Genomic DNA, 14,412 nt, shown 5'->3' with positions numbered 1-14,412 from the left:
AGAAGCGCTTGGTAAACACAATCGCATATCGGCACGACGTCGCTTCTAAGATTTTTTTTCTACCACTAATAATACCGTATATCAACAAGTTCAGAGTGAAACGACGGCTCCTGTGCTTCATCTTGCTTTGCCATTCGAGTCCCAAGAGAGAAAACCGATTTAGATGGGTAATTGTACGGCACATAAAGCGATTTCTTTTTACTTTACACTCCGCCTATTTTCAGTGTCACAAACGTTGCCCCTTGTCGAAGTTTGTGGTCGCAGTTTCATTGGGAGAATAAAAAGAGAGGTTCCATCATTCGAAGATATCTGAATCACACTCATTCTCCCACATATTAAAGGGGGAGGGATCAATTGATGTGATTTAGAATCCCCCCCCCCTCAAATCCACGGTAAATGATAACTGGAATATTCATACAAAAGTTAAATGGTTTAGGTTAGCAATAAACATGATAAAGTAAACAATAAACCTTTAGTCCTGAGAATAAGAAATGAACAGAATAAACGCAGGAAATGGAATATTGCATGACGAGAGAAGTGGGCGTTGGGTAACATCAATCAATGGGAAGAGGCGGGCTTATGGTGAAATCAATCGAAAATTAATCCAAAATATACGTGTATAATCATAGTGCTTCAATACCTGATACCAACAGCGGTTGTTTTCATGATTTTAAATTATGTGTAATTTATTTTAGGGGATATGGTCAAGTCAGTGACTTGATTGAAGCATGGACCTGATTGAAGCATGGATCGTAAGATCCATGATTGAAGAAAATGCAGTCTTAATAGGTCCATGCTTTGGACCACTTGTTTATACGTCTGTGGTCAAACTGTGGTAGCAGTCGAAAGGGAAGTGGTGCCTGAAAATAAAGTTGGCTAGATGTTGATGACGTAACGTCCTTCGGCGTAACGTCCTTCTTCGTGAATGTTGTCGCGTAATGATTAGATGTATACAGTAATTAGGCAAACATGGTCGCGGCCGGTAATGACGGAATCAAAAGCAATGATGCTACCTTCGCTATATTTCATAGCAGGGGCGGGTCCAGGATTTTCCAAAAGGGGAGGGGGCACATTTTCCCAAGGAAAAATTTGACAAGCAAAAAAAAAAAATCAAAGGGGAGGGGTGCACACTTCTGTTTTAACAGCATTTTTACATTACAAATTTTAAATTTTGACGTCAAGGACAACTCGGGCACTTGTCATCAGGGTTGGCACGGGAGGACGCAAGATGAATAACTTTCCCTTTATCCTTTTTCTCTTGGTCAATAACTCCAATACCATTTCATTTCCTTCCAGGTTTTCATTTTGTGTATTCGTGTACACGCTTCAAAAACAACCCATTGCATGTTTTCCCCAATTTACTTCACACATTGGGAGGAATTCAAGTTTAAAAGAATGATGTATACTATCGAATTCACATGGGTTATGTGTTAGATGAATGCAGGCCTGCTGATCATGAAAAAGTTCTGGATATGAACTGCTATCACGAGTATGGCCCAAGGAAATAAGGTCCATGCACTTTGCTGCATTGGCTTGGTCTCAGACGAGAGACGGCCAACAGGACAGAACACTGTGATACTGCGTTACCATGGTTATATTCGTATCTTAGACATGTTCGAATCTCTTTTTTTCCTAAAGAAATTGAGATGTTGCGGATCATGTTTAAGAATATCGAAATTGAATATTGAAACTTCCATTAAAAAGCTGAACCAATGTCATGGTTTGGGAATGGGTCCACAGTGATTAGTCACCCCAAATTCTCCATTATTTTTTTTAATGGAAGGGGGAGGGACGGTGGTCCGGAATCTAAAGGAGGGTGTGTGGCATTTGAAGGAGCTTTTTCATACCGTTATCATTTTTCTGCACGTGACTTTGGAACGTCACGGGCCATAGAACAATTCTCTTTTGAACTTGTATGGACTCAGAAAACAGTCAAATGACAATACCTTTAAATAATCAGAGGAGGTGCAAAAAAGTATATTCGAAGGTCCTAATTTCACTCGTTTATCTGCGTAGTATATCTGCATATGGGGATGTGAAGGAGTAATGTCGGTAGATTGCCAATTCGTCTATAGCCAACTCGTCCAATCATCACATGGTCTATAATCTGATGCCATTCCGTCCATCAACATTTCGGCTGAGAACCATTTGGTCCAATAACCATTTTGATCCATCATCACTTCGTCTAATCACCATTTCGTCTATGACCATTTCGTCTCATTGTCATAACCAGTTGTGCTAACTAATATCGATCTTATTTTCATTCATTTCACCCAATTAACATCAGTCCAATCACACCACATGCTATATGGACTAAATGGCTATATTTCAACGAAATTCAACGAAATGGTGATTGGACGAAATGGCAATTAGACCATTTAGAAAGTGGGCGAACTGATTTTAGACGTACCAAAATAATGATAATAGACGAGTTGGTAATTGGACAGATTGGAATGAAACCAAATGAAAATAAACCGTATTGTCTGCTATCGTGATGTCCGTCCGATTTCCATGGGAAGCACAATAGCGATTAGCCAGCACATGCAAGGGATACTGCTCTCCACCCATCCGATCCTGGTTGCACTTATCTGATAACTTCGTCGGTTACCAACGGCAGCGCATCCATAGGCATGACAGGACGAAGTGAAGATGGGTGTTACCTTGACGACAGCAGAGAGGTCGTTGACCTTCATTTTCCCTAACGTTAATGTTGGACCGTGAAATCAAATGCACATTGTATATGTCAATCATAGAGCATTCTGAACAGCAGTGTCAAACCACATGAACTACCAACAGGGAGAAGCGGCGGGGGGGGGGGGCAATATCCTTGTGCGTTTTCGCAGGAGTCTTCTATCAACAATATCTCGACATATGATTTATTCTATTGTATTAGTATCCTGATATTTTTTCTACAATAGAATATCGCGTTTATTTATTTATTTTTTTTATTTTTTTTTTTTTTGGGGGGGGGGGGTTAAGGCTGGTGAGTGGTACCTCGTTTTTACAGAAGCATCATTGACATGCTTTCAAAACGGAATGGGAGGGGGTCACTTTGTTCCATTCTAGATGTTACTTCAAGTTTCATGTAGAAGGGACGTTCCTGGCAATAAGTTGGTTTTAATAACAGCAGAAAAAATTCTAAATATATATATATATTGGTGAATGCTTGATGAAAATCTTTCTAAAAAATAAGGAATTTAGGATATTATAAAGTTTTAGATTTATGACGTCATAATATGCAAGCAGATTATCCATGCTATTTGGGGGAATGCACAGAATACCTTACACGATAAGGCCTCACTTTATAGCTTATGAAGGAACTAAAAAATTTAATAACTCCGCAGTTCTCTGACGGAGTTTCATCAAACCTGCCTTCGGTGATATTTTACTGTTTAAATAGGCCTATTTTGTAAGGTATTTTAAAACCAAGTTTACCAACTTATTAGTTATTTACAACATGGTGAAATTCTCCTGTCATATATAGCTGGCCCATTTTATTCCTCCTCCATAACATTTTTAGTGCTAAATTATTACCCAAACTGTACAAAAAAGTTTACATGTAAGGTAATCAGGAGGGAGGGAGGGGATCGAGATATTCAGGACATGGGGGGGGGCAACCGCGTAGCCAGGATTTCATTTTGGAGGGGCGGTAAATGCACGCGAAGCGTGCGAACACTTACAGAGCGCGCGAAGCGCGCTCCCTAGGGGCTGGGTGCAGGGAGGGGGAGTTCCCCCTCCCGCGCGAAACGCGAAGCTTTTGGTGTTTCATAAAGTGAGATGAAAAGGAGCCGTCTCTCTTGTCTCTAATATCTATTTCAGTTCCAATTCAGTTGACTTAATTGTGATTTTGAACCTTGTTTTCATGAACCTTGTTTTTAAGAGTGATTGTGAACGCACAAAAAAGCTAGGCAATGGAGGAAATTAAAGTAGTAATAAACCCGCGCACAGCGCGGAAGCTAAAGCATTTCATCATTTTTTTTTGGGGGGGCCCATGAAAAGGGTCCCGAGAAAAGGGTATTCTCAAAGATATATAATTGGAATGATCAGATTTGATTACAAACAATTTAGCGACAGTGCATATCTTTAACTCGCAAAACAGAGGAGAAGAAGTGTATGTGCCGGGAGGAAGATATTCCTCCCCGCGCAGAGCAATGAAACTCTGAAATTTCAAAGGGCGGACGTTTCATCAAAATTAATGCAAATATCTCAAATACCCCATCGGCTCTAATTCAATTGATTTTCTAAGATTATTGAACTTTATTACAAGGAAAAGGATGCCTAATTTCTTTGACTTATCCTGAAGCGCTTCATTTTGAATTATAAACAAACTTAAGTGTCATTCAAAATTTCAAACTGAGGGCGCAAAACAGGACAGGAGATAAATGTGCAGGGAAATGACATGAAATTTAATAGAATTTGATTTAAAAATATTGTCTTTTTTATTTAATACGACACGAATTTTATACCTTCCTCTTTTTAAATTAGGAACCTGTATGGCCAAAAGTTATGGTTGTTTAGTAATGAGCTGAAAAGCTGGAAAAGTTGACTTTATGGAGGTTACGGCAGAAAGCCGACCAGACCAAAGTTGCACGATCAATTAAAAAAAAAGATAACTTCATATACTTCGGCCTAACCTTACTCTAATTCCATGCCCTAATGTATACATTTGAACTTTAAACTGGCAAGAGACACATATAGCTGAGGTGGGAAAACAGAGTTAGAGAAAGGGTTTGGGGGAAACAATGGAGAACTTCAATATTGTCATTTAACCGTGCGCAGCGCGGAATATAAATTTAGAGCAAGAGTGAAGGAGTTTCTCTTTTGAGAAAAAAAAGAATAAAAAGAAAAGAAAAACAAACACAAAGCTACCTTTCTTCCCTTTTCCCCCTTCCCGTTTTCTTTTCTCCTCTCTTTTTTCCTTTTTTTCTTTTTGGGACGTTTTTCCACCGCCCCCCCCCCTGGCTACGCGCCTGGGGGGGGGGGGGGTGATGGGTGGGCCGAGAACATTGTTTGATGAGTCAGAACCTCATTGAGCTTTGGTGTCAAGTTCCTTTATTTTTTGCCATATTATGCAATTCACAATCACAAGTTCCAAAAATTATCAGAGGCTCTGTTGATAAGGTAAATTAACATGTATAAACCTGCACTGCATTATACCATTCACGACTACCATTATTTTGATCATGCCCCCCCCCCCCCAAAAAAAAAAAGAGTGCAGTATCGAGTATATCACGATTTTGACAAAATAATTGGACAAAAATATATAAATTTATCTATATACACATACACACGTGAAGCACTCACCAAGGTACTTTCCTCGTCTTTCTCGGCAAGCATCGAGATCCAAATCAAAGTCAAGAAAGAAGATAATCACGAGATGCCCAAAACTTGCTCGTGGATATGGGTCTATCGCGAGCACCACGTCGTGTGTTCCACTGCCACTGAGCCCGCCGTCTGGCAACACGGCGTGGTAACCACCGGGGCGAGGCGGGGCGACGTACAAGTTCATTTCCGATTCAGGCCGCTGCGTCAACTGAAGGCACTCGCGTTCCCTTATGAATGGGACTACGGTGCAGTCCAATGTCCGTGGGTAATCCATGGCCGCCACGGCCCAGCGGTGCAGCTGGAGCTCCGCCGTGGTGTGATGTCCGTGGTTCGATAGCATGTCGGTTCTGTACGTGTTGCTAACAAGGGTTGACGAAAGTTGCAAAAAGCAACATAATATATGAAATAACGATATGTGTGTCCTGTAAATTATCGGCTGATCGAGTAATCCCATCTTGGAAGTTTGAAGCCGTTCTCTTCTGTGAAAATTGTTTTAAAAACTCCCCTTAAAATCAGATCAATCAAGATCGACGGTCTCCCAAGTCCGATGATAGGTTGTGTATTATTGTAGGCCTATATAAAATAATTTGTTATTAAAAAGTTCAATCAAAGGCAATTCCTTTTGTCGAATATAGGCGGTCCGTTACCTCGACGAAGAAATTACAGCTACACTGATGAATATCCAATACAGTGTAAGAAAAACACGTTTTCATGTTTTATCCAAGTTCCCACAAATTCACGAGAAATCAATATCACGAGTGATTGATAACTAAACTTCGACGCCTTGAGTAGTCACGCAGCTAGCGAGCTAAATTCAGGAGCAAATCTCCGAAATAACACGAGGCAAATAAAACCATGCAGGCGAGTAAAAAAAATATGATGTCGATCACCTTTCGATGTGAAAATAAACAGTAACAAACTTCAGAGAGCAAACTCGATTGAGCGTCTACCACCGAAACACTCCTTGGTCGGTCTATTTAAATTCCTTCAAGTTACGCGGGGATTGTCTCCAGTGTGAGACTGTCACAACATTAGCGGGTATAAATAATAACTGCTCCTCGAAGGGCGAGAACCTATCTGTAAAAGCTGAAATAAAATATGGAGTCATAAGATTCCAGCAAAGACGGGGGAAAAAATCACTGCGCCGTACTTCGAAATACAATGATATATGCCGCGATGGATAACTGCAACTGTCGATTATGCGCGATATTGAGGATCGTCGCTCGCTGTCGGCGAGATCAAACGACTCGTTTTAATGTCCACGAAAACAAACATAAACCGAGAACGGGTTCTGTCTCTCCACCACTCGAACTGGTTTTCAAAGCTGACCGATCCGTAAACGCCTGCAGTCATTAAACCAACCCTCCTCCCTTCCAGCCAATCAGAGGCGTCTTTTACTATCTCATTACCATATCAAATGTTTTTCTGGAGCAACTCCTGCTGGGCCCAGCCAATGGGAATTTACCCCAACACGCGCGGGTTTATGTTTTTTTTTTCATCTTCATGTGTATAATTTTGGGGGTGGAATGCTCACGTTCCTGTGTCTCGAATCGCCGACAAATCTTCGGGATTTCACCGATGACATTCCGAAAAAGAAGCCGACCATAACCGAAAGCCAACCCGTTGAACATGGAGTTAGCTCCATGCATTGAACACCTGTCTCATTAAATGATGTTGGCTTCCTAAAAAGACATGCAGTTATAAGGGAAATTGCAAATTAAATTGAGAATTGGAAGTTGGAACACCTCCCTGGTTGGAATATTCAATAACATTTACGAAGTTTTAAAAGTGATCAAAATGATGTATCGCTGGAAGACGAAAAAAAAAATAACAACATGATCATGGATAGCAGTATGCGTATTTATATAGTAGAAAAAAAATCACAAGGAATATGACCGTCTTTATCACCAGCTTACTTGCTGCAACATGTGTAATATGACACCAAAATTAATAATAATATCAAACAACATACATTAAAGTGTTATCCAGGTTATCATAATCCTAATAAGCTGACTGGTGCTCGAGAACACCTTGACTTTTACACTGGTGTAAAGTACTCCCTGTGGCACTCTCCCGACACCGACTGTTGTACATGTAGTAGTGAGTCGAGTCGGTTCTATGTCGCAGACTCAAATTCAGGTTTGGGCGTTATACACCTATTTTTGCACCCCTCCCCTCGTCCGCATGCTAAAATCATTATATGATTGCAGTAATAGATTATTGATTGATTGATGCTAATGTGTCATATTTGTTTCATTAATGTTATCTATATGATCTATGGATAGTGAAGAATAATGTAGTCATAATCGAGCGAGCGAAGCGATCGTAAATTATAAATCACACAAGAACGTTTTTTTTTTATCTTTAACAAGTTTAATATTCTCATATTCTTATTTTTTATTTTTGGTGTTAAATTTGTAATGAAAACTATAGGTTTGCTAATTTCGGGGTGTGAGAACACCCCCCCCCAACAAAAAAGTGACCAGTTAAAAGTTACCATCATGTAAAAACGTAGAAACAGTGTTGTTTTGTCTCGTGATTTGGGTCAGCTTTTGATGTCTATCTTTTGATGGCGACATTTCTTTTGCTAGACCTCTCCCTATCCAAGATCGAACATCTAAAAACGGACCCCATTCATTTGGCTATGAAAATATATCAGATGGAGCTTGCAACCACTGACAAGGAACAAAAATGTTATTTTAGGTCATGGACATTTCAAGCTAAGAATAAATCGTTTTCTTTATGATATTCTCTGTGGAATGTTCGGTCAAAGGTCAAGGTTAGCGAAGATATTCAGCGGTCAAGGTGCGGCCGGTCAACGGAAAATCTTTCCGGTTTCATTTTGAAGACGGGTATTATATTACCGGGGCTTATTTATATAGGGCTATCTTTTGACAATTCTTCTTGACACTGATGAAATTAAATCGACTCATCTTCCAAGCTAGCAATATTATATCCGTACATCCGTTAGACTCATAATCCAGTTTCGTTGAAATTTAAGCCAAACCCGGACAAAAATGATTTGTATAAATAGATGAAAATAAAACAAGCATAATACTGAACTTTTATCAAAACTGAAAAGCAGGGGCAGATCCCGCATTTTCTAAAGGGAAGATTTTGTTCAGAAAAACAAAAATGGAATTGACAAGTAAGAAAAAGAAATTCCACTCCCGAATAAGGGTGATTCATAACGAAAATCCTGCAAAGCTAAAAAAATAATGTCTTATCTTGCATGCACGACACTAATATATATATATGTTTATATGCCTCTTAAACTCTCCAAGGGAGTATATAGGCATGCACGAGCCGGATGTACCCCTAAAAGTTTTGTTTATTAAACCAAATAGTTATAGGCCTACTAATAACAACACAGAAACGTGCTGCAAGTGTGAGAGTTGTTGATGTTACACTCTAAAAACACCGAGTAAAATTCAGTTACACAATGTTGGGTAGAAAGGGAACATGGATGTTTGATGGGCATATTTTTCACCCCATTTGGGGCCTTTTCAATGCAAGATTGCTTAAAATTTACCCAACCAACAAGCATGTTTCCATCGGGGAAACCTTTTTTAGAGTGTACATATTCAATATTCATTTTGTACTATGTAAAATATAGGCCAATATATAAAAACGGTGTGACAACCCAAAATAAAACTTCGCTTATTTTCACAAAATAGTTATTGTATGCACATCAAGGCAAGCGGAGTATGTAAATGATAGATCGGTGATATTGCATAGTGCCTTTTGTATTTTAGTATGAAATCTAAAATATTTACGTTTGCAGATTTGAAGGTAAGGAAGTCAGTGTACAAGTATAAATTACATATCTTCCAAGGGAGAGGGAGAGCCTATGTAAACAAATTAATGAGTAAAATGGAAATACTTTATGATTATTTCTCATAATGCGAATTAAAAAGGCAAGATACCAAATTGTCATATTATTTCCTTTTCTTTTTCCCATTTTGATGACATTTTCAGCATTATACACTATAAAAACTGTGGTGTTAAAACTGACACCAATTGGTTTTAGTAGAGGACAACACCCTAGGGTGTTAAAATAACACCCTATAGATTGAACATAATACCAAAGAGTGTAAATGTAACAACCATAGGTGTTGTAATAACACCTATAGGTGTAAAACTAACACCACCAAGTTAACACTGGTGTAAAATAACTGGTGTGGTCCTCTATGTACTCCGGTTAACACCACAGTTTTTGCTGTGTACCATGCATGATTACGCTTGGTTGATTTTTGTTTATTTTACATTTATCCAGGGGAAATGGCTGCACTTGCCCATTAAACGGTTGAACATGAAAATGATAATGAAAAACATCAATATTCAGAAGAAAAAAAAATTATGACCAGAAATTTGAAGAATAAGCCATTCTTCTATGCAAATAAAACACGGGGAAAAGTGATTTTTTGTTAACCGGCTATATTTTCAAAAAAAAATATAGAAAATAAGAATTTACGTCCTATTCATGATTTTTCTCTATTTATTATAACAGGATGCAGGCGTGCAGTTCGACATCAATTTGGATGCGAGCTGTCTATTTCCAACTATCGATATTATTACTCGGCCTTGGTAATCACGGTAATTGGTGCAAGAAATTTATCGGTCCACCGGATGCCATGCTTGTACAAAAGCGAATATGCAATGTCAACTTGACTCCAGTTTTCTTCTCATTGTATTAATATTGAATAAATAATTTTCGTTCAATATTCAAAATCAGGGCCTTAACCACGGTGATTGCAAAGAAGTAAGTGAAAGGCCACGAACATCATACGGGGTCAGGAATTTGGAATCTGGAGACTTTTAATCACGCCTCCCCCTTCTCTTTCTTTCATTTTTTTTTAATCTCACCGACTTTATGCTCAAATTTTCACCACGCTATTATTGTAATTTGTTTGTAAATGTTGATACGAATATTTTACGAATACTTTACAAGCTGCGCTTTTTAACAGCCTCTTCCATTCCCAATATGTTTTTCTTCATGATATTGTACATAATTATGAATTTTCCTTGTTTTCTCGCTTTAGACAAGATGTATGGAACATTAAAGCATATTGTAAATATTGGAAATGGAAATAATAATACACAGCAAAAACTGTGGTGTTAACCGGTGTACATACAGGACCACACCAGTTATTTTACACCGGTGTTAAATTGGTGGTGTTAGTTTTACACCTATAGGTGTTATTACAACACCTTTGGTTGTTACATTTACACTCTTTGGTGTTATGTTCAATCTTTAGGGTGTAATTTTAACACCTCAGGGTGTGGTCCTCTATTAACACCAATTGGTGTCAGTTTTAACACCATAGTTTTTACAGTGTAATAATAGGCATTTATATAGCGCTTTATCAATCTACGACTGCTCAAAGCAAATGAAATATTAAATGAAATGAAATGAAATAAGGACAGGAAAGGGAGGAAATAGAAAAAAGAGCTACGAGTTTGTATTTTATTTTCACTTTCAAGTTAAAATACATATTAGCAGTTTTATTTTATCATGCTTATAGTCTAAACAATAATTGTACAGTGTATATAGGACCTAACCTGACTTTTTATTTCAAGATATGTATCATAATGATCTTTACGAACCGGTCCCAGCTTTGTTTCAGTCTCGTTTTCGGTGGGTGTTATGAGCCAACAAAGTCAAGTGGCACATGCAACATCCCATAATTATGAGTAGAACTTTGTCTAAAAGGAAGGTAGAAACCGAAGTGAGAGAGCGAAAATTTTGACCTTTTAAAAATGAAAATCGAACAAAATTCACGTTTTATCTTGCTTGTTCTTCATTCGTGTAATATAATGTATATATATATATAGTGCGTATAAAAAAAAGTTTACACTTTGAAAAAGCACTGGGAATTAAAAAAATATACAACATGTGGGTATTTTTTCATATATAATCTTGGGTTTGGGTCTCATCTATCTAATGGAAGTAAAAGTTTTGACAGAATGTTACACTTGAGTGAGCACTGTCCATCTTTGTAAAGCTCGCAGAAATCTGTTTGCGCAGAAATGCTTGTTTTCACGGCTGTGTCAAGGGGAAAGGGCGAAATTAAACTTACCCTGTGAAACATTTCTCAGACATTTCCATTGCACTTTTAGTCAAGTGATATAAAACGGATACGTTCAAGCATTTTGTAACAATTTGCCACCCAAATCGAAATTTCAACACTTAGTAAGCACAACCTTTACCCTTTTTGTGCCAGCTGGATCTGAGGACATAGCTGAATCTGAACAAAATTTTATATATCAGACATCTTCAGCATTTTTTAACTAATTTTTATCGTTTAAAGTGGGTTTCCATTTTAATTTTTCATTTAATACTTGTTTCTCCACACTTTCCCAAGCTTGAGAATGATCAACAAAATAAAAATAAAGCCTAAGCCATTTCATGTAAATCACATCTCAGTGTAAAGCAAATATCGTCACAATGGCCTCGGTGTGTGGGGGAGTGCGGTGGGGCGCAATGCACTCTTCAAAGTGTTTTGGGCAAGGAAACCCAAGGAAACAAGTTAAAAAAGGTAAAAGTTATCTTCAAATCATTTTACTAGCTAAATTATACGTGTTCGTCATGATTGAGGTCTACTTTTACTCGCATAACTATTTTAAAGTTCTGCGCAAATCATTTTTCACTAACATTTCAAAAGTAAGTGGTGCTCACTCAAGCGGAATTATTTTTTGACAGTTAATATCATCCTTTGTTTGAATGGATCTGCACCAATGTCCAAATGTGGAAAAAATCTTCAAGATATTACAAATATATAATTTTACAGGATTTTTTCTAAGTGTAAACTTTTTTTTATACACACTGTATACCTGGTATATATATATATATATATATATATATATATATATATATATATATATATATATATATATATGTATTTGGTCCCGTTGATAATTATGATTGTACAATAACATTATCACCCCCACACACATACGTGTCATACATGTTCTAAAGCTTGTGAGGGCCGTCAGCGTGACTCGTCGCTTGATAGTATTTTGTTTGCTCTAAACACTTGCTTTGACTTTATGCCTGGTGATATATCTGTTCCCATCTATCAATATCCGATCTACAGTGAATTGAAAATTATCGTGGTTTGAATTACACAGAATCTGTCGGCGATGTACCAATGCGCAAACACGATAGGCAAATTATTTTGATGAAAGGAAGAATACTTCGAAGAAAGAAAGACGAAGTATTCAAACTCCCACCTTTTTTGTAAAGCCGAAAAGCCATTTATTCCGTTTTCCCATTGATGTTGTAAAAACCGTCATCCCCTACGCGTCGGAGCGAGACCTCTTTATCACTGAAGTGCAGCCGGACAAAAGATCAAATAAAATACCTTCTTTTTTCATAATTCAATTAATTCAATTCAGCTTCGATTTGTAACTGTCCCGTTGAATGCTCCCGAAGAGAATTGGCTTTTAAATGGAATGATTAATGGTTTATCAGCAAGGGTAATCAACTTGTGTTGATGGGGTCCTTTCGGTGCAATTGTTCCCCGTAATTGGATTGTTAAGGAAGGTGTTTGAGCTTTCCGAAACAAACCTAGAAACCGTGAAATAAAGATTGATATATTTACACAAAAATAATATCCGAGGCGGCATATCTAGACATATTGTATAAAACCGTTTTGATTGTCTGTACATTTCCCTATACGGTTTTACAGCAGTTTTTAAATGCATATGGCTGAAGGTGTTGAAACGCACATTTTAAGGACAGAATAAATAGGGCCTACATTATATTTTCAGACCAATATTTCACTTTATTTCTTTTAGTTTTTACATACCTATAATTTTGATCCAAGGTGGAATGTCGGTGCATGATAGTTTATTGTATCATACGTCTTATGGGGATCCATTATCAAACGTACCATTTTCTATACTGACCTCCACAGGTATAATGGCCGGGTATGATAGACTTGTTAATGATTTGCTACTAAATACAATTGATTTACTAGAATTTATGCCAAACGCACAATTGGTAAAAGAAATACAAACTTTTATTTTCATTCTTTTAAATTTGATATTGTTGTTTCCTTTGTATTATTTCACTTTCTTTTGTGTATTTTTGAAAATCTTGTAAAAATTCAACAACACTAAACATATTTATGTATAGGCAAAGATGCTGTATATATACATGTACATATATATGTATAAATTTTGAGGGGTCCAAACATGTCGTAAGAGGCAAAAAGCGAGCAAAAAGAGAGTTTTTTACTACGATATTTATTTTTTTGTGATAGATTTTGAAATACTATATAGAAAACAATATCACATTTCATCCCTTCTCTCTTTTTTATATCCCTTTTCTTCTTTTATCATTGGTCGTTTTTTTTTTTTTGGGGGGGGGGGGGTGGTCCATGCCCCTAACCCACACCCCATCTGTACGCAAGTGTTTGATAACGTTAATGATGATAATGTTTCTTTCTTATACTTTTTTCTGATGTCAGAGTATTCATCTATAAATGATATCATATTTCTACTAGAGGCTGTATATGATATCATTCTTCTTCCCCATAAGTAAGAACCTCCGCTGCTCATACTAGCCATGCTAGCGGTATGTCAATCGGCATCTTGCGACAAATGTACTGGTTATAAAGGATATCAGATTTGATCGCAGGGCGATTTATTCTAAAAACGCCCCGTAACCCGACCCCTAAGCGCTAGGCACATATTTTGATTGGGCATGACAGAGATATGACAACAATCACGCTTTTGTGGGACGGATGGGTGCACGCAGGGGTTGATGAAGGGGGTAAGGGGGTGAGATGGGTGGAGGTAAAGGGGGCTGGAGGAGGGTAAAGGGTGGGGTAGGGGTACGAAAGGTGGCTGAAGGGGGGGTAATGTAATGGGTGGGGTAGGGTCATGAATGGGGGGGTGAGGGTGCGGTACGTGGAAGATAGGGTGGGGGGGGGGTAAAGAGGGCCCAAGGAGTAAGGGTTGGGGAATCGTTTTGATAAATATAGAAAATGAACAACATAGTACCGAAAATCTAGTTATAATCACAATTTCAAATATGAGACTGATGACATATTTATTGCTTGCACAAAATATAGTACATAG

The 14,412-nt window shown here is 37.9% G+C and overlaps 1 protein-coding gene across 1 annotated transcript in view; it reads right to left on the bottom strand.

Annotated features, from left to right (window-relative positions):
- The window catches only part of LOC121426163, a 28,822-nt gene extending 22,184 nt beyond the window's left edge, over window positions 1–6,638 (bottom strand). The window contains exon 1 of the mRNA XM_041622353.1: window positions 5,305–6,638. Within this exon, the coding sequence (XP_041478287.1) occupies window positions 5,305–5,779 (475 nt within the window). The 5' untranslated portion in view covers window positions 5,780–6,638. The remainder of the gene's footprint in view (window positions 1–5,304) is intronic.
- Window positions 6,639–14,412: the final 7,774 nt, after the last annotated feature.

The sequence above is a fragment of the Lytechinus variegatus genome, chromosome 13 (genome assembly GCF_018143015.1).
Source record: "Lytechinus variegatus isolate NC3 chromosome 13, Lvar_3.0, whole genome shotgun sequence".
In the NCBI taxonomy this organism is placed as follows: domain Eukaryota; kingdom Metazoa; phylum Echinodermata; class Echinoidea; order Temnopleuroida; family Toxopneustidae; genus Lytechinus; species Lytechinus variegatus.
The sequence above is the reverse complement of the archived record's forward strand: the minus strand, read 5'-3'. Positions and strand labels throughout refer to the sequence as shown.